The following is a 27257-nucleotide window of genomic DNA, read 5'->3' on the forward strand; positions in this document are numbered from 1 at the left end:
GTGTAAGAAAGAGCCCCCCTTTTGACATGGTCACCCTCACTTTTTTCCTGGTACCTGATACAATGTTGACAGAAGTGCTCTAGGGTCCTCCTATCCAGGTCGCAAGTGCCAGATCTCTTTCCCTAAATCTGTACAAGTGTTCGCCTAGTTGGCAATACCTTTAGCACCTCCTGCAACTCCTTACCGAAATGGTAACCCTGGTACTTAGAGCAGGGAGGCTAAAAAAGGATCTCTAGGACTGCAGCATGTATTGTCCCACCCTAAGTGACCCCTCAGTATCAAACATTTAAGCTGTCACAGAAGGCTGGGTGCCATGTCGCAGGGAAAAGTGAAGACACGACAAGGCACCCCCATGTGCAACGCCTTCAGATACTGCATGCAGTATAAATAAGTCACCCTGGCAGAAAGCTTTACAGCCCTAAGTCAGGGTGCACTGCGTGGACATGCCTACACGAGCATATAGGTCTCTTTGAGGTCATGTCGATTCTTAAATGTTACAAGTGAACAGGGAAGCCATTTTGAGCACATGTGATAGATACTGGCGTTTACGAGTTACACAGCTACATGATGGTTTCAAAGAAACTAGAGATGTTTGCTATCAAACATCTCATATCAATAAGCCCACACTGATTCCAGTGATAAAGTCATTAATACATGCACCCAGAGGGCACCCTAGAGGTGCTCCCTGAAAACCTACCGAGTACCGGTGTCCTGGCTGACTGGTGCAGATCAGCCTGCCACCACGGACAGGTTTTTGACCCCCTGAAGGGAGAGCCTGCGATCTCAGAGGGCAGAAACAATGCCTGCTATGGCCAGGGTGTTGTCACCTCTTCCAAGCAGGATGGCTAAATCAGCATTTCAAGGCAGGAGGCTTCAAAGGCCTCTGCCTCTTGAGATATGCGACCCAGGAGAAATACCACATCCGGTCCCGGCCGACTTGGCATAGGAAAATGGGTGAAAATTAGCTAGTCAGGGGGCTTGTTCTCCTCTCAGGTGAATGTATGACGGAACCACGCAAGACATTACCCCGCATGGCTTTACAAGGCGGTAATTACAATGACCGCAACACTACCTTGTAAACGCATGTATGGTAAAGGCATATACGTGCTAAAAATTTAACAGGTAATGTTTTTCCCTTTGCGCATATATTCCACTCAATATCCGTTCAAAATAAAATAGGCTCGGACGCAGCACAGGATCCAATTTTAAATCACAATATTTATTCCATTAAAACAGCAAATGTGACGCTATTCGGCCGAGACACTGGCCTTTCTCACACATAAAGAGCGCCATACTGAATTCACCATGTATCCTGGTAAACAGAGCACATGATGCATGGCATTTTAAATGCTAATTCCTTACTATAACATACCTGAAACCTATGGTTTTTTCAGTGAATTTCAAAGATTTTTTAAATGCTAATTTCTAATTATAATGTTCATTAAGCATATCTGTATTTTTCTATCTTTTTTAATTATCATCCCATTCTCAACCTAGAAAAAACTGCAAATATCACCACTCTTCCATGGATTCCTTCCGCCAACAAAATCGCCACAAAGCAGAAACAAAACACGAAAACACCACTTACCCATATTTTCAACAACCAGCCAAATCTACAATGCAACCTAAAAAGACAGGTGATAGCTCCACTTACCAGTAACAAATTAACATCAACATTTAACTAGTGTAAGGAGGTCGATCTACTGCGTGAATTACACCCAACTCTCACCCATACCTAAAGACGAATATGTGATAGAGGTACTAATCATGCACCTCAGACACCCAACAAAATCACAACACCCAGCGCCGCCACCACCACCACCACAACCGTGGACCACTCCCCCCCACCTTAGAGGCTGCGCAAAACAGGACAACTGACCGTCCCATAATACCATATCCCCTCAACCGCACAATAGCTGAACTGCAGAGATGTGGCAACCAACTATGTATAAGGGAGGGAACTCGCACATCAACAATTTACACAATCCAAAATGTACATGTGATATGCTGTACACAACTCACTAAAAAAAAAAAAAAACATTTCCATGTGGAGATATAATATTGATACGTGTAGTGTACGGCACAGTGGACGCAACCATATTATCTCAGACACTGGGGAATATCTCGGTCATGTAGCTGTGTTGTCCCCCCCCCACTCCCCCTTGAAGCAGAAGCGGAGTGGGCTGGTCCAACGTATTCAACTCCAGGGTAGGAGTATAAATACATAGGCCACACCTTGGGCGTGATTCACTTGTGCGAAGACAAAAGACTCCGCCACAGCGATGGCAGTCTCCATGCCACGTGGCTGCCGCCATGACCACGTGCCTCCTCGACACATGCCTACTGCGAACTCAGCGCCACAGCACCGCAGACTTATGTCTGTATCAACTACTGCCTTCGATCTACACTGTGGACAGCAGTGTTCACAACTTTAATTCAGCTTTGAATCTACACTGCGTACAGCACGGAATGTAACCTTGATTTATTTAATGCAGAGACAATTATACTCTATATCCTCAGATTTTGTTAAACAATGAGACAAAAAGCATTCCTCGATGTCTGTGCGGACTACTGCCTTCGATCTACACTACAGAGACCAGGGCTCACGATTCAGGTAGAATGGTGATTGCAGATGACGCAGTCCAGTGGCCAACACACATGGTACCAGTGCGGCCCGCCAGGACCACGCTTCATCGCAGGGTGCGCACACGCCGAGTTCTTCAGGTGCCACTAACTCACTGCACCACAAGTCATTGCCACGTGGCTTTATTAAGGCACAATTCTTTAGACAAAAAAGACATTGCTCCCAGTGCGGCCCACCCGGGCCAAGCATCATCGAAGGGTGCACACACGCTGAGCACCAGAGGTACCACTAACTCCGTGCACGATAAGTGATTGCCACATGGCTGTATTGAGGCAGAATTCAATAGACAAAAGACACTGCTCAGAATGCCCCCCCCCCCGGACCACTCATCATCCCAGTGTACGTCCAAGGGGAGCGCCAAAGGTACTACTAACTCAGTGCACCATAAGTCATCACAAGGAAGAGTGAACAGTTTTATGTCAGCAATGAGGCATACTATCACTTGAAAATCGAATTGATGCAGAATTCAATAGACAAAAGACATTGCTCCCAGTGTGGCCCGCCCGGACCACGCATCATCGCAAGGTACGTACACGCTGAGCCGCAAAGGTACTACTAACTCAGTGCACCATAAATCATCACCACATGGCCTTATTAAGGCAGAATTCACAAGATAAGAAACATTGCTAGCAGTCCGGCCTGCCCGGACCACGCAGAACCTGGTTGCTTCCGGGGCCACTAACTCAGTGCACCACTTATCATCGCTGGCTGCACACACGATAAATGGACAATACTGTGCAGCTCTACTCAATGACACGTGGCCATGGGCCCTTGGTAACCGCTGCCTCCTGCCTACACTGCGGTCATCAGGGCTCACAACTAAATTGTCTCTTCATTAATTAATTGTAGAGTGCAGTACGAAACTAAGTATAACGTTCCTCAAACCTACACTATATCCTTTTAGTATCCTTCCTTCAAGAACTCGTTTTATATCAGTTATAGTTTTAGTACAATAACCAAATTCATCTTGCAACTCCAAAAGAACACTGAATGGCACTCTATACTGCGGACAGCACAGCTCACAATTTGAACTATAATGTCCCTAATACCTACATGTTTCGACAATGTATTGCATACATGTTTCATCTTTTGTTCGAATAGCGGTTACAGATGACGCAGCCCGGTAGGCAACAAACAATGCTCCTAGTGCGACCCGCCCAGATCACGTATCATAGCTGGGTCCCAAGACTCTGAATGCTTCTGGTGACCCTACGTCAGTGCAGCACAACTCAAGGACCCTTTATAATAGAATGTTTTGTTTATGATTTCAGATCTTCTGCCCCTACCTCAGTGCACCACAAGTCATGGACCCTTTACGATAATTTGTGTATTATTTCACATGTAGTGCTCGTACCTTTGTGCAGCACAAGTCATAAACCCTTTATGATGGAATATCTGTGTATGATTTGATGATTTCTATTGTACTTGTTAACAACAGCAACGATTCCCGAAAGAATGGCTTATACTCACCCTACATTCACCCAGCACAGACATCACTGGACATGTGACCCTAGTAATAAAATGGAGTCGAGCACACGTGCCCGTACCAGTTCAACTATCTATCTGTGTCTGTGTATTTATTATGTTTGTAAAATGCTGCCCCTGGGCCTACCACATTACATTGTGCTGTAAACAGCGTATGCAACCATCTTAACTCTGGCAGTAGGAAATACTTCGGTTATGTAACTTTCTCTCGCTCATTCTACAAGTACGAAAGTAGAAACTGGATCATTACAGTACTGCAAGCAAAATGTATAGTAAGTTTATAAGTGCCTGCGACTGCCAGAGTTTTTTTTAAGCATATTTATATAGCGCGAACTTGACCCAAAAGTATTTCAGCGTTTTACATGAGCACCGTATTTACATTACACTTTCAGGCACACGGAGATTACATGATTTGTCTACAATATTAGGATGTGGACGCGACTCCGAAGCTCGAACACTGATTTGCAGCACCAAGTTCGACAGTGTACATGACTAACCACATGTCCCTAATTGTTGGCGCAGCATAACTCAGACCACGACCTTCACTCTAATTAGCTACCCTTCATGTGCCAAAAACCGCAACCTGAAGGTTTCATAACCCTGTATTGCTATAGGTAAAACAATCCACTGAATGTGCAATAAACATTCATATCCACAGAAATGCGTCATGTCCACCATCTGCTATGTATGGAGCTATGGATGATTATAGGGTCAGTGATACCTCATAACTTCCATGTTGGCCATGTTGTGGGACTTCACTGACATAATGACATTTGCATTTAAGACCCGGGTGACGGCAGCACTACAACACAAACACTAGAATCAGTTGATTTCTCATATAGCTCATGACGGAGCCAAGCCCTTAGCTCCGGAGTCATGCTTCACAGCCTCACGCAACACTGGCATACTTCCGGCCAGCCCACTCCGCTTACACTTACAGGAAAAGACAACAACGCTACATTGTTCAGATTTTCATTGTAGTGATCTGCTGGTCACAGGTCTAGTAGTCAAAATGCCACAGCCACTCCCTCATGGCTGGTATACACCTACACCACACCCATCCAGCATAGGCGTCACAAGACATGTGACCCTACCAATAAAAAAAAGACTGGCCGCACGTGCTCTACGCCATTTTAGAGTTGCACCCATTCCATACACTGTGGTGGCCCGTCCTGGTGGTCCGGACACCTCATGTAGGCCCGAACAATAGAACAGGGGGGCCCACCACCACGTTTGTGCCCTCTTTGGTCACCGAGTTAGTGGTACCGCAAGGACTGAGTGGGTGAGCAACCTGCGATGATGATGGGTGCACGAGTATGTCCTTTGTAATAGCGATATCAAGACTCAGCACCAAATGTGAGACTTCTTATTGGCATGATGTAGAAGGAGCCCTGTCAGCGAAAAGGGGAGCAGTGAGGCCTGGGTACACAGCAGAGGGAGTAGATGGGTAGCAGCAGATTGGATACAAAAAGATGACACCGCGATTTAGGAGTACGCAGTCATATATACCCTATCTTATTGCATTTTGATTTTGTTTTCCAATAGCAGGACAGTTTTTATAGTCTGCCAATTGTCCGTCGCTCCCACATCTGTAGTAAAGTAGATGAGTATTTATTTTTTCATACTATGTACCCTTGAATTTACCGTCTTATTTTGACAACCTTTCCTTTCTCAGTTCTTTTAGGACTTGTGCCTGCGTTGCTGTGCGCAGTACGGCTCCTGCCTTCCATGCAGTGCGAGATATTTTCTAAGTGAAAAAACATAGATACGAACCTAACCTAGGAATCACACAAATCACACACGGTCATGCGTGTGCGTTTCCTTCCATAGTACTCCATTGGCCTTTGCGTGCGACTTATTCTAAAAGACTGCACTCAATTGGCCAGAGGCGGGCACATTGCTTCCCCCCCTGGCCTATTGGTGTCTATTACGCGCTTCCTGTGCATAATAGACACCAATAGGACATGGGGTTTCAATTATCGTGCCCAGACAAGGGCGTGATAATTGAAACCACATGTGTGGCTTCACACCACTTGTTTTCTATAACCAGATGGAAAACATTACTACTTCTAGTAATTGTTGATAAATCGAAGCAAATTGAAATGCTTGGGACCGTGCAGATGGTTGTGTTTTTATTGGGGGGAGGAGTGGTGTGAGAGGGCGGTGTTATTATACTCCACATTAAGATTGTGGCAATTACCAGTCATAACATCTTCCGTCCTGTTATTCCTGTTAAAGATTCAGTGTCATACATAATGGTTTCTGCAATATCACTTTAAGTTCAACTCTAACATAGACCAAGCATTTGCAATGCAATAGGTTTTATTAAAGTTGTAGCTATTGGGATTGTTAAATAATGCAACACCAATAGCTCAAACTTTAATAATGCCAGACCTTTTGCATTGCAAATGCTTGTTTTTAAGGAGATAAGGTGTATTACGAGCATCGAAGTATGTACACACCAGCGTGACATTCTTGTCTCAACTCGTGGCTGCTTCGCGTCGCTTTCGGAATGTTATGTTTTATGCATCACCTGGTCCTCGCAGCTGCAGAGTCAAGGTCACCGTCATTCTTCCTGAAGCACGAGACATTGGAGGGGGATCTGTCTTCCAAGTCTCCTGGCCACTCCAGAGTGGTATAGACTCTGTCCCCTCTGCTGTCGGGTACTCCTGGTCAAGAATCCACATTTGGAGTCCTCCGCACACTTTCTCCTAATCCAGCAGCGGAACTTTCCTAAAGTCCTCCATTGGGTTTGACGGTGGTTTCCATATCCACTTCACACCTATGCACCCGGCACCCTTCAGATAGGTAACTTGGATACTACAGTATCCACGGGTGGGGTGGCTCTCCAACCTCATGTCTTCCACAGAGTTTCGGAAGGGTCCCAATCTTAAAAATTCCAACCTCGGCTTGCACATAGACTTTTACGGAGCACTCGGCCATCTTAACATACTGCACACACTCTCTGTGGGGTCCCCATCTACTTACCTTGGGTGGTTCTGTGGGTCCCCAGCAATTCTAGGTCCTCACAACATTGTCCGGACTCTAGTATTGGTTCTTACACCACTTTCTTAGTATATGGTTTGGTCCTCCTGGGGGCCCACTTTGTATTAGTGCTATTTACTGTGATTTCTTTGGAATTATGTGCTGTGTGCTTTTCTCCATGTAGGAGATACTGTAACATACAAGAGTGTGGTATATAATAAATAAATATTTTTATAAATACTTTGTGTGGTTCCTTGTAATTTAATCTTTACTATAAGATTGCATTCTGGTAAAACAAGCTGCTTTACTCTCCTTCAAGACTAAGGCTGCTTTCCACAGCTGCCACTTGGATAGCTTTCTAAGGTTGTCTGATACAACTTAAATCACCATAAGGTTTGTCTCGAATGGTGCAAGATGCCCACTTACATTAGTGGACGTCATGTACCAGGTCAGCTTTCCTATAACTGCACTGTAAATGGTACCTTAAATGCACCCATTGTATGGATGGTTAAATGTCATATGTGGGCTGCAGTGTGTATTTACACCACCCACATATATGACAAAAGTACTGAAATGTCAAGTAGTTTGGGTAGACGCACAGCGAGTTTATATAAGTTTAAATTTGTGTTTGTCAAAGTTTAGGTGCTACGCAAGTAACGTCTGGAGTCCCACAACGTCAAAATGTAACCAGAAAATGTGGGATCAGTGGGTCACTGGTCCCATCCTTGGGTGCACACTATAATTCCTCTATGATTCACAGAGGTTCCACACATGATTCATTGTTAATTGTTCGTATTTATTTTTTTCTCAAAAAGCATGTTTTGTTGGTTGAATTTATTCCATTCTCAACATATTAAGTTTATGCTTTGCGTTAATCCAATGCATTTCGGGGCTATAAACTGCCCCTTCATCAGGGAAAAGGTACTGTAACAAAGTTAGATAAAAAAAAGGTATAAGCGATAATGAATGGGAACATTATGATGTGTGGTATAGGAAGGATACTGGAGGATGTGAAGGGAGGGGGTGGTGTGAGTAGTTTAAAGGTCACCTTAACAAACTTTTTCGACCCGTGTTAAAAGCATAGTCGTGCTTTAAATGTGGCTTACGTGCGCTGAGGATCGTCAAAATGCACCAGTCTGTGTAAAAGTAAAGGGTGCGTTTCGTAAGTCCGAGTATTAGTAAAGTAGAACAAAAGATTGCGGTTGCCCTTCAAGCAGTGCACTAACCTGTTGAAATTGAGGCTTGAGGTTCTATGTTAGTCCGCTCGTGAACGCCGGTCAGGACGGGGACGTCTGCTGCCGCATTTAGTCAGTTACGAGTGTTGTGGTCACGTGGGTGATAGATAAGGAAAACAGACTCGCGTAGGCGGTCTAGGTACCGGTACTATGATACACGTATGGAAGTAGGGCGTGTAGAATTAAAAAATAAAGATCAGAAAAATGGGGGGTTCATGCGGTGTCCCACAGGGTAAACTAAACTCCCAATAAAGGTAGTGCGGTTAGTATGAAAAAATGGATATCAAAAATGTCGAGTGGGTGAGGGTTAGTAAACAAACAAGGCAATTGGTAAACCATAAAGGTGAAAATCATTATCTACATAAGGATTGAAGTTATGATACAGTACATGTAATGTATAACGGCAGGAAGCCTGTTAGGGCTCCATTAGCAACACTTATAGATAACAAGAAAGTTCGATTCTATCATTAAGCCCCATTGGCTTTTGTGTAGATAGTCTATGAATCCAGGTATTTTCTCGTTGAAGAAGGTATTTGGTATTGTCTCTTCCTTCCATTTTGGCAATGGTTTCCAGTATGATGAATTTTAATTGGGAAATGTTATGTTTTAGTTCTTCAAAGTGCATGGCAATTGTGGATTTGCTGTTTTTCAATCTTATATTGGACTTGTGTTCTGTTAATCTGATTTTAATTTTCCTTTCAGTCTTACCAATGTAGAGTTTCCCACAGGGACATTTGAGGGCATAGATTACGTTGCTGGAATCACATGTCGCATTAACATGAAGTTTGATTGTGTTGTCCTTCATGGGATGATTGATTGTATTGCCCTTTATGATGCTGTTGCAATTCCCGCAATTGAAACAGGGTTTAGTACCAGTGTATTTGACAGTCACGGTGGGTTTGTACTGAACTAGTTCACCTAAGTTTTGGGCTCTGGTGAATGCAAATAGTGGTGGTTCCAAAAAGATCTGATTAAAATCCGGTTCCAAATTGAGTAGTGACCAATGTTGGTATATGGTTCTTTTAAATTTCGCGGTGGCTGTGGAATATTTTGAAACTACTACAATGCGTGTCTGTTGTTTTTTGAAGCCAGGTTGTAGGAGTTTGTCGATCAATATTCAAAATCTTCTGTTTTGATTCTTCAAGGAGTGTTGTATAGTGGAGCATGTTGTTTCTGTTTGTGAAGCCCACCGACAGAAACAACATGCTCCACTATACAAGCTTCCACGAACCAAATCTGAAAAGACACCTTCCATTTTCACAAATGGCCAGAGCCAGAAGGATTGTATCTAACTCTGCAAAATCTACACAGAGAATAGAACAAATTGTCACCAAATTCAAGGATAGAGGATATCCACGGAACCTCCTTGAAGAATCAAAACAGAAGATTTTGAATATTGATCGACAAAAACTCCTACAACCTGGCTTCAAAAAACAACAGACACGCATTGTAGTAGTTTCAAAATATTCCACAGCCACCGCGAAATTCAAAAGAACCATATACCAACATTGGTCACTACTCAATTTGGAACCGGATTTTAATCAGATCTTTTTGGAACCACCACTATTTGCATTCACCAGAGCCCAAAACTTAGGTGAACTAGTTCAGTACAAACCCACCGTGACTGTCAAATACACTGGTACTAAACCCTGTTTCAATTGCGGGAATTGCAACAGCATCATAAAGGGCAATACAATCAATCATCCCATGAAGGGCAACACAATCAAACTTCATGTTAATGCGACATGTGATTCCAGCAACGTAATCTATGCCCTCAAATGTCCCTGTGGGAAACTCTACATTGGTAAGACTGAAAGGAAAATTAAAATCAGATTAACAGAACACTAGTCCAATATAAGATTGAAAAACAGCAAATCCACAATTGCCATGCACTTTAAAGAACTAAAACATAACATTTCCCAATTAAAATTCATCATACTAGAAACCATTGCCAAAATGGAAGGAAGAGACAATAGCAAATACCTTCTTCAACGAGAAAATACCTGGATTCATAGACTATCTACACAGAAGCCAATGAAGCTTAATGATAGAATCGAACTTTCTTGTTATCTATAAGTGTTGCTAATGGAGCCCTAACAGGCTTCCTGCCGTTATACATTACATGTACTGTATCATAACTTCAATCCTTATGTAGATAATGATTTTCACCTTTATGGTTGACCAATTGCCTTGTTTGTTTACTAACCCTCACCCACTCGACATTTTTGATATCCATTTTTTCATACTAACCGCACTACCTTTATTAGGAGTTTAGTTTACCCTGTGGGACACCGCATGAACCCCCCATTTTTCTGATCTTTATTTTTTAATTCTACACGCCCTACTTCCATACGTGTATCATAGTACCGGTACCTAGACCGCCTACGCGAGTCTGTTTTCCTTATCTATCACCCACGTGACCACAACACTCGTAACTGACTAAACGCGGCAGCAGACGTCCCCGTCCTGACCGGCGTTCACGAGCGGACTAACATAGAACCTCAAGCCTCAATTTCAACAGGTTAGTGCACTGCTTGAAGGGCAACCGCAATCTTTTGTTCTACTTTACTAATACTCGGACTTACGAAACGCACCCTTTACTTTTCAACAGACTGGTGCATTTTGACGATCCTCAGCGCACGTAAGCCACATTTAAAGCACGACTATGCTTTTAACACGGGTCGAAAAAGTTTGTTAAGGTGACCTTTAAACTACTCACACCACCCCCTCCCTTCACATCCTCCAGTATCCTTCCTATACCACACATCATAATGTTCCCATTCATTATCGCTTATACCTTTTTTTATCTAACTTTGTTACAGTACCTTTTCCCTGATGAAGGGGCAGTTTATAGCCCCGAAATGCATTGGATTAACGCAAAGCATAAACTTAATCTGTTGAGAATGGAATAAATTCAACCAACAAAACATGCTTTTTGAGAAAAAAATAAATACGAACAATTAACAATGAATCATGTGTGGAACCTCTGTGAATCATAGAGGAATTATAGTGTGCACCCAAGGATGGGACCAGTGACCCACTGATCCCACATTTTCTGGTTAAAAGTACTGAAATGACATGACGAGGAAAAGTGGCTTTGCGATGTACGAAAAGCCAATTTAATACATTCATGTCACCCCTAAAGTGCGCCTCATAAGCCCACATGGCGAGATAATATAAAAATATAGGGTACATTACACATTGGGGTTAGTGTGCTCTTACAGTGAAATAAAACTTTATGCAATTTCACTGTGTAGGCTTTGATAGATTTTTCCATGAGCAGGCCTAGACAGGATTTTTTTTTCTTTCCTAACTTAAGGGAAAAGTACATTTGAAAAAATGTACTTTGATCTGCCAGAGTCAAAACTGGCCTATAACTAGTTTTGCCATCCTGAACATTCGCAGCTGGAATCCAAACCTTGGCTCCAAGAGTTAGGAACTCCAGGATGGCCCAGCTGCCCAGAAGACTGCACACTGCTGGAGTGTGATCTAGTGCTCTCCCATTAGGAGCAGGAGACTCTAGTACTGAATAGAAAGTGGTTTCCCAAAAGCTGTACAATAGTGGAACTTAGTCATTTTGATCATCTCCAGAGGAACCAAAAATTGTGCTGAAGACTCTCTAGGAAGGTTGCACCAAAAGCAGGAAAGAAAACAAGATGTCCAGCTCAGAGTTTTTTTTACTGTGCCGACAAATGATTGAAGGGATCTCACTATGAAGGTATCTAGCCACATGGATCCCTGACCAGCTACATAGTTCCAGCCTTGGCTTGGGGGTGGGGGAAAATTTTGACTTCCAAAAAAAAAAAAAGAGAGCAAGTTCGAAACCCTGGACCAGGGTGAGGCGGCAAGTTTATCCAACCTGAAAGGGTCCATTACGGCTACAAAATCCATGTTTTTACGGTTCTGAACTTTTGGTGCCAAAACTAACGGCCTCATCAAAACTTTGGCTATGACCTATCTGACATTAAGGGACAAAGCCATAGTCTTGAACCAAGCCCAGCTACCAGGAATTGGGCAGAAATTCTCTAGAGACTTTTGTTTTAACATAACTAGAGTGGATTTATTATGTTGGTATGGGTACCCACCCCCTCCTAAATAAATAACTGGTTCCGACATGAACCAAGCAACATTTCACAGATGGCACTAGTTTCAGGTGGAGAACGATTGAACTGCCAAGGGAACTGAAGAATCCCTCCAATTCCCCAATAACCTGGGTGTAAAGAGAAGGTAAGATCTATTACTTCTGACATCTGGGGAGTGCAACAATTTCTTAGATCTTTTACAGAGGATTAACAAGCTATTAACAATTTTATGGCTAGTGTTCTATTGAGGTGGGCTTGGTCACTGCTCCTGCTATACTCTCCTCCAATTCGGGCGGTAGGTTTTCATGTTTTGAATAAATATATTGATGCTAGTGGATATTTTATGTTCTTTTTTCCTCAGCATTGTCCTCTTGGCTTGGTGATTCGTTTCTGACTGAGTTGCCAGGGAATCATTTAACTTTGAGGAAACAGCTCTCTTGGTATTTCGGCTTCAGTGATTTCTTACATGTTCTTTGGAATTAGAGTTCTTTTCATTCACAGAGCAGCTATATAGTCTTTTGATGTTCATATCTGATGTTTTTCAATAAACATTATTTAAATCTTTAAACAAAAGTCACCTAGAAATGGCACCTTGTCGTGGGACTTGGATTTCCTACTGCCACTTTATTCTAGGGCCACAATACAATAATAATTGAATTCCATCTAGGACAAGATGGAAATCCAAAACGAAGGTTGTAAACTATTTAAATTAGTAGTTCTCTATACACCTGCATTAACAATGGTTCCAATAGATATTTCCACTGAGGGGTTATTTGCACTAGATTGAATAAGAAAGGAGTACATCTAAAAATTATTTTCAAACCATCACAAGCTACTGGAGTGGCTACAATCTGCTTTTATTGTCACTTTTAAGAATTTTCAATGTTTCAAGCATATCAGGTGTACAATAAATGGTGCCTCTCACAAAAGAATTATTTAACCTTCATTTATGGTATGTCCATGGAGGTGAACTCAAACAAATGTATATCTTTCAAAATAGTCAAATGCAGTATACCATATTATAAACCATTTAGGACCATGTGATGAGCTCGCCGATCTCGAGCGCCAGAATTCCAACATGTCGGCGGTTCTATCCTACAAAGGAAGCCAGGGAGGTACTCCTGTCTATAAGAGACACAGCGGAGGCGCTATCGCAAGGGAGGAGGGTATAAAAGAACCAGAGGAAATAGAGGGCGTTCGGGGTTCAGAGCACGTAGCAAAGGAAGAGCAACGGCGCAACCGAACCCCACAGAGTGAGACCGAAGAAGAGGAGGAGAAGAAGGCGAGTTCACCAGCAACACCGTAGGAGTCATGAGGACAGGAGGAGCACCGGGACAATGACCGACGCTCACAGAGCACTGTGCCAGAGACCGGTACTCCCGAGGGAATCAAGGAGGCTGGTTCTCCCTTCACCACTGCCCCGAAGGGTCGTGGATACAGGCAAGTACTGTTTGCACGTTTATACTAATTAAAAGGGTGGTGGTCCGGAGTACGAGGCGCACAAAACTAAACACTTAATCCCGCACCTAAGCACTACACGATTAAGATACGGGTGAAGGTGTGCACAATCCCAACCCCTTTTCAGTATAAAAATAAGTCCAGTAGCCCAAGACTTGTTTTTTTTATTTTTCTAATCCCTTGGTGTCCCGTATCTCCAACTGAGGATTACAACCTGAAGAACAGGAGAAGGACAGCTTGGGGAACCGGAGAGTTCAGCTGGACTCCTGTCACACAGCAAGCTTCTACCCCCATCTTTGCACCTTAAAAGATATAAATACGTTGATACGTCTATCCTTGCCTCCAGTTAACTGTGTGTATGACTGGTTCAGGAAATACTACTAGGGCCTACGCTAGGACAGACAATTATGAAGTCCACGGATTTAGGAATGGGGATTCTGCTGGGCTATAATCTCGGGTTGCCGCTGCTATGGCAGCATCTAAATCCAGAAGTTGCAATTACCCCTACCGCCATGAGGAATAAAATTCAGAACTAGTAATACCTAGTACAGTTCCGTGTGTGCTCCCCCTTTTGGTGGAAATAGTGGTCCTCGTGTAATAAATGTGTGAAAGAGCGTGTTTTCCTTTTAACGGGCCATAAGTGGTGGGAGAGCACAGTAAATAATATTACAGCCGGGGACAGGCTTGAATATACAGGGGTGCGAGTACGAGGCACAGCAAGTTCCTACAGCCTCTCAGTTCACTTTTACATCCAGGCCCTGTGCCTTTGGGGCCGGAATAATGGACTCTGGGGTACAAGGAACTGATCATTTTGAGCCCGGAGACATCAAGAAACTGAGAAAGGCTTATGGAGGTATTACCCCCTACAGACACTGCTACAGCCACACAACTACACCTTTAATGTGATCTCCAAGGAAAGAGCAAGAGATCAGCATCAACCAGATTTTATGCCCCTTATGAATGACTGTCGAAAATCATATCTGTAACATTAGCAACACCAAAAACAAGATATATATATTTTTTAAAGATTAAAACATACCCAGAATATAATCTTGGTAGGCTTTGAACCGCTCATAAAACAATAGTTGGTTTGTTTGGAATATGTCTGGAAAAAGCATATTTCCATCTGGCACAAGTCGCGCTAAAGCAGTTCTGGGTCGGTGATGACTGCCATAATCACTGCTGCTACTGCGGCCATCCTCGTCTTCATCAGGGAACAAATCTGAGAAAAAAATACCACGACAAAATTCAAAACTGGAACATTTACTCAACAAACCTCCATTTTCTGTGGGATTCTCAAATGTTTGGTGACGTTTACTCACCCGGTGTACGCTATGGGAAAGCTCAATTATTTCAAATAAAACAACAAATTATATGTAAAGAAAAAAACGTTGAATATATAATTATTTTTTCATACTAAGAATCAGGTTGGAGGAATACGTGTACTAACCCCTCCTTCTGATCACTGTATACTATTCTCTTTCATTTATCTGTTCTATATAGGTTTTCCACTAGAATAATTTGAAAGGTTACCAGGTAGGATTCACCTGAGGTATTATGGCTTGTGCTATTATTTCCTTTTTAGCATAATTAATTGTGTAATACCAGTGGCTAAAAACAGATAGGAATTCTGCAGCCGTGACGAAGGCCCCAGACCAGATAGGCTTTTTTTGTGGGAAGCAACATCTTGGCGATTACCAGACGGGTTTGAGCTATTGTACTCCTCATGCTCGCCGAGCGAAGTGTTTTCAAATATACCCAAAGTACTCATGAATAAAGGTGACAATCGAGGAACTTAGAGGCATTTTAGAGTATGTGGATCCTGTTCTATCCAGGAAGTTTTATGTAAGAACTCCCTCCTACTGCAGAGTCTTCGTGAAGGTTTGAGTCTGTCCCGGTAGTACTATCTTATCAGAGTGGGAAGAGGAGGTCTATGATGAAGCATGACACTAATATGTGTGCGAGACATCTTCTTCCACTAAGGATGGCTTTCCTTGCATGAATCTTGACCCTTTTCCAATATAGTATTGACGGATGGGACGCCCTTGTACATCCTTGATACAGGGACCCTGCTTTTTGTGATATTTGTTTCATGTATAGGAGGAATGCATGGGTGCTCTCTCCTCCTCCGGTCACTTTTATGATAAGAGTTACTTGTATTTTCACACTGCAATTTCTCCAGCATATTGGTTCAACTCGCATGTGCTTTTTTGAAAATATGCCCTGTGTCATGGGGGAAAAATTGCTGTTTTAATCTGGGTTTAATGTAATTTTCCACTTTTGCACGTACTTTTTAAATCGGCTTACACTTTAACATATTCAAAGTTTGTATATTCTGCTTGCTTTCGCGAATGCTTGTAAATGTTCGAATAAACCCATGATGATACTACTGAGGAATTACCCAACCATTACAGACGTTAGATCACAAAATGAATGAACTGAAGGATCAAATGCGGTCTCAATTCAAAGAGGATAAGCTCAAATGAATACTAGGTGATGGAAATAAAATAATAAAAAAACACAGAGGCCTATTAATAAAAGATTCAGAGCACACTAGATCAAGTCTACAGTTGGGCATATATTTATACAGAATGAAGATTAAACGAGCAACACCAGAAAAACAGACCAAGGAGAAATCCACCGGGGCAGAGAGAAAAAATTAAATTAACAGTGGTAAACATTTCACATCATATCTGCGATATTAAATATGTTAAGAAAATAAAGAAAAAACAACCCACATTTGCACTCCCAAAAAAAAAAAAAAAAAAAACAGCCTTAGGCACAATTCTAAATATTTATGCCAACCCTCAGTGTTCATACATGTTTTGAGTAATTGATACATACAATTTGAAAACTAAATAAATATATCAAGAATTTTCACTGGAAAAATGATGGAATATTTAAACCAAAAATATATTTGACGCTTCCAATAAGTTCTAATACAGCTATAGACCAAGATACATACAACACATTTTGAGTGATACCAAGAACAGAACTTAAAGCCTGACAAAAACGATACCGAAGAGTAACATATACGTATGTATATATACAAACATACACACAAACAATGAAGAAAAAAAATCTCATAGGTTGACTTTGTAGACTGAGTGCCCGGAATATACTGGATATTTCAACATTTAAGTACATACATTGACACCGTTTTACAGCCCCTTGCTCGATAAAAACTAACATACATTTTTGACACAATTAACTGCTTATTTTATTTACTTAACTCAGTAAAGATCACTGCAGAAGACGTACACTACATGTACTGTTCTCATACTCTTCGCTTACGCATCAAGACAGCTTATAAATATCACTGAATGGATAATACTGAATAGGTTTCAACAAGAGACCAAACTGAAATTTGTTTTTCAATTAATGCATTTTCCACTTTATTTCAAAAGTGAAGTCAACGTTTACCAGCAAATGCGAGAGATGGTTATGCGTTCTAATGCAGGATACAGATGCTATAAAATGAGTATGTCCTATTTTGGCTGACCCGGATATTGAATGAATTAACAATAACAAATCCCTACATAATGGGGTAAAGTCCGCTTTTAAGTTTTCATCGCGGAGTACTGGAGGGTTTGGAAGCCGCTGAAGTATAAAATATGTTTCTGGATAGTTTTAGTAGGACCATGATACAACTGTAGTTCCTGTAATGTAGTTCCGTAGTTCGAGGGCAAGTGGTTCGGTGGTTCCGAACCCGTTCAATAAAGGTCGTCGGATATAGACGATTTTGGTGTCAGCGGACCGCAAATCATGAGTGCGGTGTGTACGAGTGTTTTCGTCTTAATCGATCAATGAGAACACTACGTATTCAGGGATTTCGTTTGAACCCTCGGGTTCCATTTTGTGTACGGCAGCCATTTTGTGTGGTTGCCCTCACATAGGCTGACTGCGGTGAACGAGTCCTTGGGACACGTACACCTTAGCTGACTCTTGTGTGACCTGGCCGAACTGACTCCCTTGCCCGAGGCTGACCTCGCCGAGCCAGTTCCTTGTAAAGCAGCTGGTCAGATAAAGATCAAAGAGCAGGACATGCCGAAGTTTATAGTACACTGCACCCAACTTTCTATCTTGCTTCTCATCTGTTTCTGCTCCTTCCTTTACGACATAATCACTGATTTGGGTTGAGGTTTTATGATGGGTTTGTCCGGCCTGATCGAACAGGATATTGGAATGTACTTGGTCATTTCTGGTGGGCTGGACAACGGAAAATGGGATTGTCGTCATGCGCTACTTTTGAAATGTCACACTGTGATTGGTTAGTTTGTATGTTACCGATGCTAGCCTGGAATATGATTTTTTGCATAAAAGACCATGCTTCGCTCATTGAAATTGTGGAGTCTCTAGCGAACCACCTGTGTTGTGCTTCTTAGACCTCTGTTCCTGGTTGCAGCCAATAAATTTGGTCTTTGACGACATCAAGAAGTGTCCCGTGTCTCTGTTTGCTGAGGCAGGGGAATCCGAAGACTTCGAGCGTTTTCCCTGGCGCTGCTGGGTTCTAAAACCCGGTTCTTCAGTAAGTACGTGTACGCAAGTGTGTGTCATGTTTGGATGCACGATGAAGACTTACGGCCGACTTTAGCCCATAACGCAGAGATTCCATTATTGTTAATTGATTCAATATCAGGGTTCAAATCCATCCCTTGGCCCTTCATTATCGGATTGGACTTCTACAGATAGCTACATATTTTAAGTAGGCATGCCTGTATTATGATAGTCTGACATGGACAAGACTCTTCTGATTTCTATTGACTTTCAGGATTTTAAGACAAACTCACACCCATTTATGGCAATGCAAGACAGACAAAACACTGTAGTACTAAGCACCAGAACACCAGATACTCAGTCTGTGATGGAAGCTTGACCCCAAGCCCTCTTTGCACTCTGCATAGACATGAACAAAACATGAACACCTAGGTCAAAAGAAGCGGTGTGGGTTTAGTTAAGGTACACTACAACACAACTCACACAACGGCAGTAATCATCTTGAATGTTCAAGGAGAACTGTGTGTTTGTATAAACAGTGAACATCTTCAGAGAAAAAGCCTCCTTTTTCCAAGACCAACTTGACCGGTCTAGGAACAGATCCAAGGACCTCTTCAACATTAAACAGGTAGTCTCCTCTCTCACACAACACTCAATTAATGACGCTACTAATCGCTGTGAAGTGTTCGCAACATTCTTCTCCGAAAAAAATCCAACATGCACCCCCATGTGAATAGGGTCCACCCAAAGATCTCTCTCTAAAAGATGGCTGCCTCCCCTCCAGCAACACAGTTTACCAACCTCAACCCCTTGTAATCGAAGTGATGCACCTTGTACCAAATCCAACCTTATCACTGAAGAAGTCCGCTAGTATGAAGCAGATATTGAACATCTCTGACCCCCATCCCTGCAGCGCTTGTGAAAAATCTTAGGCATATCTCTCCCCTATATGGGCCAAAGTCATTAACTTCTCCCTTTCAAGCGGCTCCATGCCAAACCCCTCTCAAACTTGGACTAGTCACCCCTCTCATCAAAAAAACAGACCTGACCAAAAAACTGTTATAAATGGGGTTTCTGGTTGGCTAGAGTATGCACCTAAGCCAGACAGAACCACCACTCTAGTCAGAGCAAGGGAGTTACACACCTAAGATAAGGCGTATTGCCTTGGTAGCTTGGCAGAGCTGTCAGGCTTATCCCAGGGGCAATGTGTAAAGCATTTACGCAACACGGACACTCACTCAGTTATATAAAAATATCCTTTGTAGTGTACATAAAACACTTTCGACCATAATTACATAAATCACTGTACCAATAGCACTTGTCAACACATCACATGGGTGATGCAAGGAAGGGGCACCCTCGCTTAAGGGAGACCCTCACCCGATCCTCCCCACAAAGAAAATGGCCAAAAGGCCGCTTTGGCCAAGTTGCTGCTTTTCCGGGAGAGGAAGCATCTCACAAGCCTTGCACCAAACAAAAGCAATGTCCCTCAAGGGCCCGCAATGGGACCACAGCCGTCCAACACTGGTTCAACTGCTGGCACAGATGCAGGGGCAGCCGTGCCCACCTCCGAAGGCCCTGTTGAGGTAGTGGTAAAGTGCCCAGAGTTAGAAAAACAATAAGAACAGGTCAGAAAAAATACAGGAGGAAGGCAAAAAGTTCTGGGATGACCCTGCAAAAACAGCCAACTCCCACAACAAACTTAACAATTACAGTCCCATAACTAAATCGCCCTCTCCTGTCCAGAACCTTCGAAAAATTTGAGCTTGCACAACTCAACAACCGCATAAAAAAATATAACTTGCACGAACGTTCCAATCTGGCTTCAGGAAAGGCTGCTGTACACAAACTGTAATATTTACCTTCATAGACAACCTGCACAGATCTCTAGATGATGGCAAGGCCTGCCTCATAGCCCTTCTGGACCTCTCAGCTGCCTAGGATACAATCAACCATGACATCCCACTAAACACCCGCTTGCAGGCATCAAAGGAACGGTCCTTCAGTGGTTATCCTCTTTCCTGAACCAGCATTCTCAACTAATCAAATTAAACAACACAACCTCAAAAGCAGCTCCGGTCTCACAAGGAGTCCCGCATGGATAAATCCGGTCTCCTTCTCCATTCAACCTTTACATAGAACCCCTACCAGTGATCCTGAAACAAGCCAAAATTGCCAATCATCTTAATGCAGATAACACTCCTCTCTGCACGAAAATCTCATCAAAGACATCTGGCACTTAAATAGCTCCACAGTTAAATCCGGGCCGACTAACAACCATCTTAAGCTCAACAAAACTGAACTCCTTCTCATCCAACTCAAAGATAAATCATTTCCCGTAGATTTATTTATTTATCTATTTATAGAGTGCCTCGTTACACCGACGGTGTGTCCCCGCGCTAAGACTCAGAATTCAGAACAGGTGATAGGGAGAGAGATGCAGTCATCTGATTCATCTGTTGATCGGATGTGAACTAGTCATCCTAATCCTTTTTTTCAAACAGCCACGTTTTAAAGTTGTTTGCGGAATTTGCTTTCACACGTCTCTGTTCTCATTTATTGGAAGGGTGTTCCAGATCTTGGCTGCACGGTATCTGAAAGACCGACCCCCCCCCATCCTGTCTCTGTAAATTCTTGGTATGGTGACCATAGATGTGTCCGTAGATCTTAGATTTCGTCCAGAGATATAATGGGTTAGTAAAGGCTGCAAGTATTTTGGGCTGATAAATGACCAGATCCAGTGGCAGTAGCACATTGCCTTTTTTCAATTGGTAGCCAGTGCTTTCTTCATACTGTTTTTAGGTCTCGTAGAGAGACCTATAGTGGTGAAACCACAAAGTTAAACCATCCGGATTGCAATGCGGTTTTTTAACAGTTCACGTGAAATCACGTGACCACAAGCACGAGCATTTCCCCACCTCAAAGCCAACAGCCTCCCTCCCACAGCTTCCCCCAGCTCCCTTCTCCCCCCCCCCCCTTAATTGCTTTTTTTTTCACGGTCGCCAGGCCAAGAGCTGCTTCAAAGCGATCCGCTCCGCCCCCTGCTGCACCCAGCGCTGGCCTCACTTCTACCCCCTAATTGCTTACCAGCCATGTCACACACCACCATTTGCTGTGCCTCGCATCGGAGCATCAGACCTTCTCTTTCCCCTCATTTACAGGCTTATCTCGCCTGCTTTCCTTGATTTGAACTCTGAAGTCCGTCCTCACTTGTCAAGGCGGCAGACAGCTGCTGATAAAAAATTATGCACTAAAATTCATAAACAACACACTTTTCAGTCTTGGCAGTTCTAACACCCCAACGTTTGATCCAGTTTCGGCTGATGTTCATAAGGGCAACTGAAACTACAAGTTCCAGCATGCTTTGTGCAGTTGGCTGACAGACATGAGCTGGGTAAAAAAAAAATCCCTCTCGTGATTGATAGTGTTCTCAGCTATATCACTACAGAAAAAGTGAATTATTATCCCAGGGGCTTAGCTGGTAACAGTGCAGCAGGTGCAGCGGCACCGGACCTAGTGACCTTATGTTTAAAGCCATATGCGTTTGCCAAGGATGCTGAAGGGCAATGCTACCGGCTCTCACTGTACAGGGGCACCTGCCCCTTTAAGAGCGCAGGCCGTAGCAGCAGAGCGCATTAAAACGAATGAGACAAAGCTATGGCAACCCGGAGCCCAGCTCTCTAGTTAACAGCTGCAATGATTATATAATTTCAGGATAAAACTGCAACAAAAAAACACAGTTTCTCTTTCTGTCTGCAAGCAGCATCTGCTTTGCTTTGACCCTACCACTCCTGCTCCATATTTTCCTTCTGTAGTAGGGTGTGTAAAAGGGCGTGTAAGCAGGCATGGGTGTCAGCATACTAGGTGAAAAATAATTCTGAGGAGCAAAGGCTGCTAAACTGGGTTCTCTCTGCCCATCAAGCTCCCTCCCGTCAAGCATGTCCCCTTCACGAGCTGAGCTGAGATGAGCTGACGGACGGACTGTTACTCAAACCAAGCAGCAGCAAACCCCTCCGCTCACCCGGCTCCACAACCAGTGCACACTTCTGGGAAACTGCGGTAACCGAGGCAATGAACTACCCGGGAGCTTCTAACAAGGCGGGGGTTTGTAAATGATTACGATCTCAACACTGCGTCCACAGATTACTAACCAGTATATACAGTTATTAAAACGTCAATTAATGTGTTCTTCTGCTCATTGCTAGGCACCGTTCCATGGCAAAAAGGATTTCTACCACAAGAAACGTGTTCCACCGCCAAGGATAATATTTTTATAGAAAACCAAGAGGGAGGGTTATATTACAGGTTTACCATTCTGTGGTAGTAACAAGCTTAACCATGTGCATTAAATACGGAAAACAGCTATTACCGCCAGCGCCCAAAAGGGAACCAGTGTATACTGCACCATAAGGCATTGATTAACAATGGTACTTACCTGAAATGCTCCCTCTCATATTTTTCTTCTGTGCACTGAAATGCAATGTTTGTGGGCACACGTTTATTGCTGTGTGCACAGCAGCACGCTAAAATAAGCGATGGAGCAAGGTATAATTTCGAAATGAATATTACAAGGAACAATAGTCTGCGAACTTTTATTTTATGAATTGTAACTGTAAGGCATATTTTCAAACTTTATTGCCTAAAAAGACATGCTTTTTAGTGTACCCATCATTCCACACCCTTCTGGACACGCACTCCAAAGCTGAACTTTTCACTTTCAAATCATTGATTTCATGGGTGTGTAATTAGTTCAGTGGAAGTAAAACAAGACTATAACAGGAAAACAAGCACTGGCGTTGCCAATAGGTCTCGCAGTAGGAAAGTTGGAGCTATTGGTTTTGTAAATGACAAAGCCCTTTATGTTTTTAAAATGAAAACAAAAATAAAAGGCATTGTTATTTGCAATTGTAATCGCTCCAACGTTCCTACTGCGAGACCTATTGGCAACGCCATTGCTTGTTTTTTAGGTAGTCTAAGCACCAACCGGGCAGCTGCATTTGGACTCTCTGCAGTTTTGCTAGTCCTTTCTTTGTGGCCCCTAGGTATAGCACATTACAGTAGTCCAGTTGGGAGGTGACTACTGCATGTACTATCATTTTTTTTGCTACGGCAGGAGGAGATCAATGATCCTTTTCAGGGTTTTTATGGCTCCATAACATTTGCCGGCTACTTTCCCGATCTGGTTATCAAAAGTCATCTTCTCATCTAACCAGATTCCCAGATTTTTGACTTCTGACTTGGGGGTGAGTGCTACGCCTAGAGATTCGGGCCACCATGCGGAGGACCAGATGGATGGTGCCTTGCCCACAATCATTACTTCTGTTTTGCTTCCGTTTAATCTAAGGCAGTGGTTAGACATCCATTCTGCCACATGCGTTAGACTTTCAGAGAAACGGATTTCAGCTTGCTCTTGATTCTGAGACAGCAATACAATCAACTGCGTGTCGTCCGCGTAGGACACGATTGACAAATTATATTGCTGTACTTGCTCTGCCAGTGGAGCCACATACAGGTTGAAAAGTGTTGGGCTCAAAATTGAGCCCTGTGGTACTCCCTGTGCTAGTAGGAAGGTCTTAGATAAGTATTTGTTGTGCAACTTGAAAACTCCTTCCAGAAAGGAACGAGGTCACCCATTTCATTGCCCTGTGTCTGATGCCACAGACTTCGAGTCTTTGTAGAAGCAGTTTATGGGATATGGTATCAAACGCCGCACTAAGATCCAACAGATATCTAGCTTGATAACATCAGTGCACTAAACTGCAATGTATCCATATATAACTCAGTGTAATTACTGGAAAATTCACTGGGCAGTTCCACAAGCATGAAAGAGCATATTAGTGTCTCTGCTAGAAGTGCCTTCTACATGCTGAAACAACCCCCCCCCCCCCCAAAAAAAAAAAATCAAACCTTTCATCCCCACTGAAGACTTAAAGACTGCAGTGCAATCCCTAGTTTTCCCCAAGCTAGACTACAGCAATGCATCGTTATGGGAGCCCCAAAAACACACATAGACCCTTTCTAGGCCGCACTGCACACAGCGGCAAGACTAATGTTGGGGGAGAGACGCTTTGATCACATTATCTGCAGCCTCAAGAAACTCAACTGGCTACCAATCGAGGTAAGAGCGATATTCAAAACTGGGTGCATAACCCATACCACTCTTTACACAGAAAAATCAGCCTACCACGCAAATAAATTAGCCAAAAGGAGACCTCTTCGTAGCTCTGACAGTCTACTCTTGATTCCACCAAAATTTAAGAAAGAAATCTCACACCTGCCCCTAGAATCTGGAACTCTCTGCCTCAAGATTTGTGTGGCAATCAATCATTCCCCCACTTCAAGAAGAAACTGAAACTTCTCTTCAGCAAATTCTTAAACCCACACCCTTAAACTATCTGACTGCACTGTTGGCTAACACCCTACAACTTCTAAATAAATCTGAGCAGCACTCCATGGGAGAAAACTGTGCCTTTACCTTCCTCAATGTCAAAACACCCTACCTTAGCTACCATCAATATCCATTTAGTTCATCTAGACTACTGTCCGTCGAAAATGTTTCTATAAACCATTAAGAACTTTATGTACTCCACAAGTAATTTGTACAGTTGCTGCACTGCAAAATATATATATATATATATATATATCTCTTTTTCCAACAAAGTAGATCCCACCACGGGAATACACACACTCAAGACAATCCACACGACACAGGAAGTAATGCTCAGGAAAGTTTACTGGCTTCCACCCAACGCATTTCAGCAGACCTGCAGCCTTGATCACACGTCTGACACGTCCATTTAAGCGTTTTGATTTCATTCACCACAATTCGGTATATCTTATTAATACCCAGGGTGGACCTTAAACCCTTATTATATATATATTTTCTCGCTTCATTTCACGGTCTTTGCAGATTTATCTGGAATTAGACAGAGGTTCATTTACCTGCATTGACATTACGCCTGTAGGTGCACACATGGCTATTAATATACCAGTGTTTTCTTGGTCTCTAGGAGTTCGGCTGAGCCCCATCTTGACAAACATTCCCAGTTCGTAGGACACACGCTGGATGACTTGTAATTCGTTACATTTCATTACCCTTTCTCTACGCTCATTCACCTTCCCTGTAACCCTTTAGAGTTTATGTAACGTGCTCTTCACATTGCTAGTCCTGAGGAAGACCCCACCCTAGGGTTGGACTCACCTATTGTATCCAATAGGGGTCGAAACGTCGACTTTCAATCAACTCATAAGCCAGGACAACTTTAAACTAATGTGATAGTGTCCTTATTCTGCTATGTGTTACCTTCGGAACAATTGACCTTGCACCAAGGCCGGACCAGTACTATTACGAGATATTAATGTATATATATATGTCACTCTACCCTGTCCTTGTCCACTACCCCCACTCCTTGATCACCATCACTATCCCACCCTCCATCCTTAGCACCGCTCTCTTTTTTGCAAATGTTTCTAATACATTCATAATGAAGGATCAACTGCGTTGCCACTACTGATAACTCTTATCTAATGCAAATTAACTGCATAAAATTATAACAATGACTTCTAGAATCTTAACGATGAATGCAAGTAAAATTGTTCATGTTTTAGGCTATTTGTGCTACTCGACCGTTTTTTGTATTGTACTGCATCTGTAGCCCAGGTCTTGTAGCCTATTGGGTATCCCCATTGATATATAATAATATAGCATTATGGCAGATGACTAAGCACTTGGAAATGACCCTCTTAAACAGAAAGTAAACATGCCATCAAGTCCTGTGTTCAAAGCCAACGTCTCCATCACCGTAGGGGTACTCAACCATCATTGTACTCCAACACAAGCGTGGTATGTTTTATGTACCATTTTCCTTTGTATGTTTTATGGGGAAGATTAAGTAGTATGCAGTTAAGCCCTATGCATTTGCTTCTTTAAGCTTTAAATTATAACTTGCGTTTGTCATTGTAGGTTCGAATTCCTTCAAACCTTGTCTGTAGTTGCCTGGTGTGGGTCAGTTGGGCCAGTGCCTCGCTTGCTCAGCTGCTCTCTAGCCGCGGGTTCCTGCTCATGGGCTTTAGCCAACAACTACTTGTTTTCTACCTCACCACCTAGGCCTCTGTAATTTCAGCTTCACCCCGATACTATGTACAGGCATTTATATAGCGCACTACTTACCCGGAGGGTCCCAAGGCGCTTCGACCGCTGCGAAACCCTTCCTGGCTTCCCTGAGAGATGGTCCCTTAATGGGTATCTCCAGGGTGAGACCAGGCATCCCCGGCGGTCTGGTGGGGCCGTTAGTGAAGATGAGGCAAGCTAGTGCCCAGAGTTGCCGAGTGTGATCGCTGATCAGAGTGGGCACCGAGGCGAGAGAATTATCGAGTCCGCTGACCCTGGTCCAGAAACCTGCCGCGCCGGGAATCGAACCCTGGTCCCGGGCCGTCCTCTGCTCTCGGGTCTGCCGCCTCTAACCAGTGATCCATACTACATATTGGTACCAGGGGTGGGGTGAGCTGTTTTGACTGTGACCACCTCCCAGCCGAAGACGTGACCCCACTGGCTGTTTTCTTATTTCCAGCTAAATGACTTCGATTTCTAGCTCATTCGTTGATTGTTCATAGTTGGGTCACAATATCTACTAATGTGAAATGTGCTTGTTGGCCGAGCCGTTAACCTTCAATTTCCTGCCATAGGGAGTTGCCTGCCTCGTGCTTCTGAGCCCTTGCTGGCCGTGCGCATACCTTTTTGCTCAGCTCTCTATTCTCTTCATGCATTGTGTGAGCTCGCGACCGCACTGGCCATTGATGCCTCACTCCAGCCATCCCAATATGCTCTTGGCTGTGGGAGCTTGCTGGCGAAAGTCTTGCCGGTCCTCTCGT

At 43.2% G+C, this 27257-nt stretch overlaps 1 protein-coding gene across 1 annotated transcript in view; it reads right to left on the minus strand.

The window, feature by feature from the left end:
- SHCBP1 (SHC binding and spindle associated 1) overlaps window positions 1-27257 on the minus strand; it is a 286230-nt gene that overhangs the window by 219602 nt on the left and 39371 nt on the right. Inside the window, exon 2 of the mRNA XM_086945110.1 lies at window positions 14929-15111. Within this exon, the coding sequence (XP_086801236.1) occupies window positions 14929-15111 (183 nt within the window). The remainder of the gene's footprint in view (window positions 1-14928; window positions 15112-27257) is intronic.

This window comes from Lissotriton vulgaris, chromosome 12 (genome assembly GCF_964263255.1).
Source record: "Lissotriton vulgaris chromosome 12, aLisVul1.2, whole genome shotgun sequence".
Lineage (NCBI taxonomy): Eukaryota > Metazoa > Chordata > Amphibia > Caudata > Salamandridae > Lissotriton > Lissotriton vulgaris.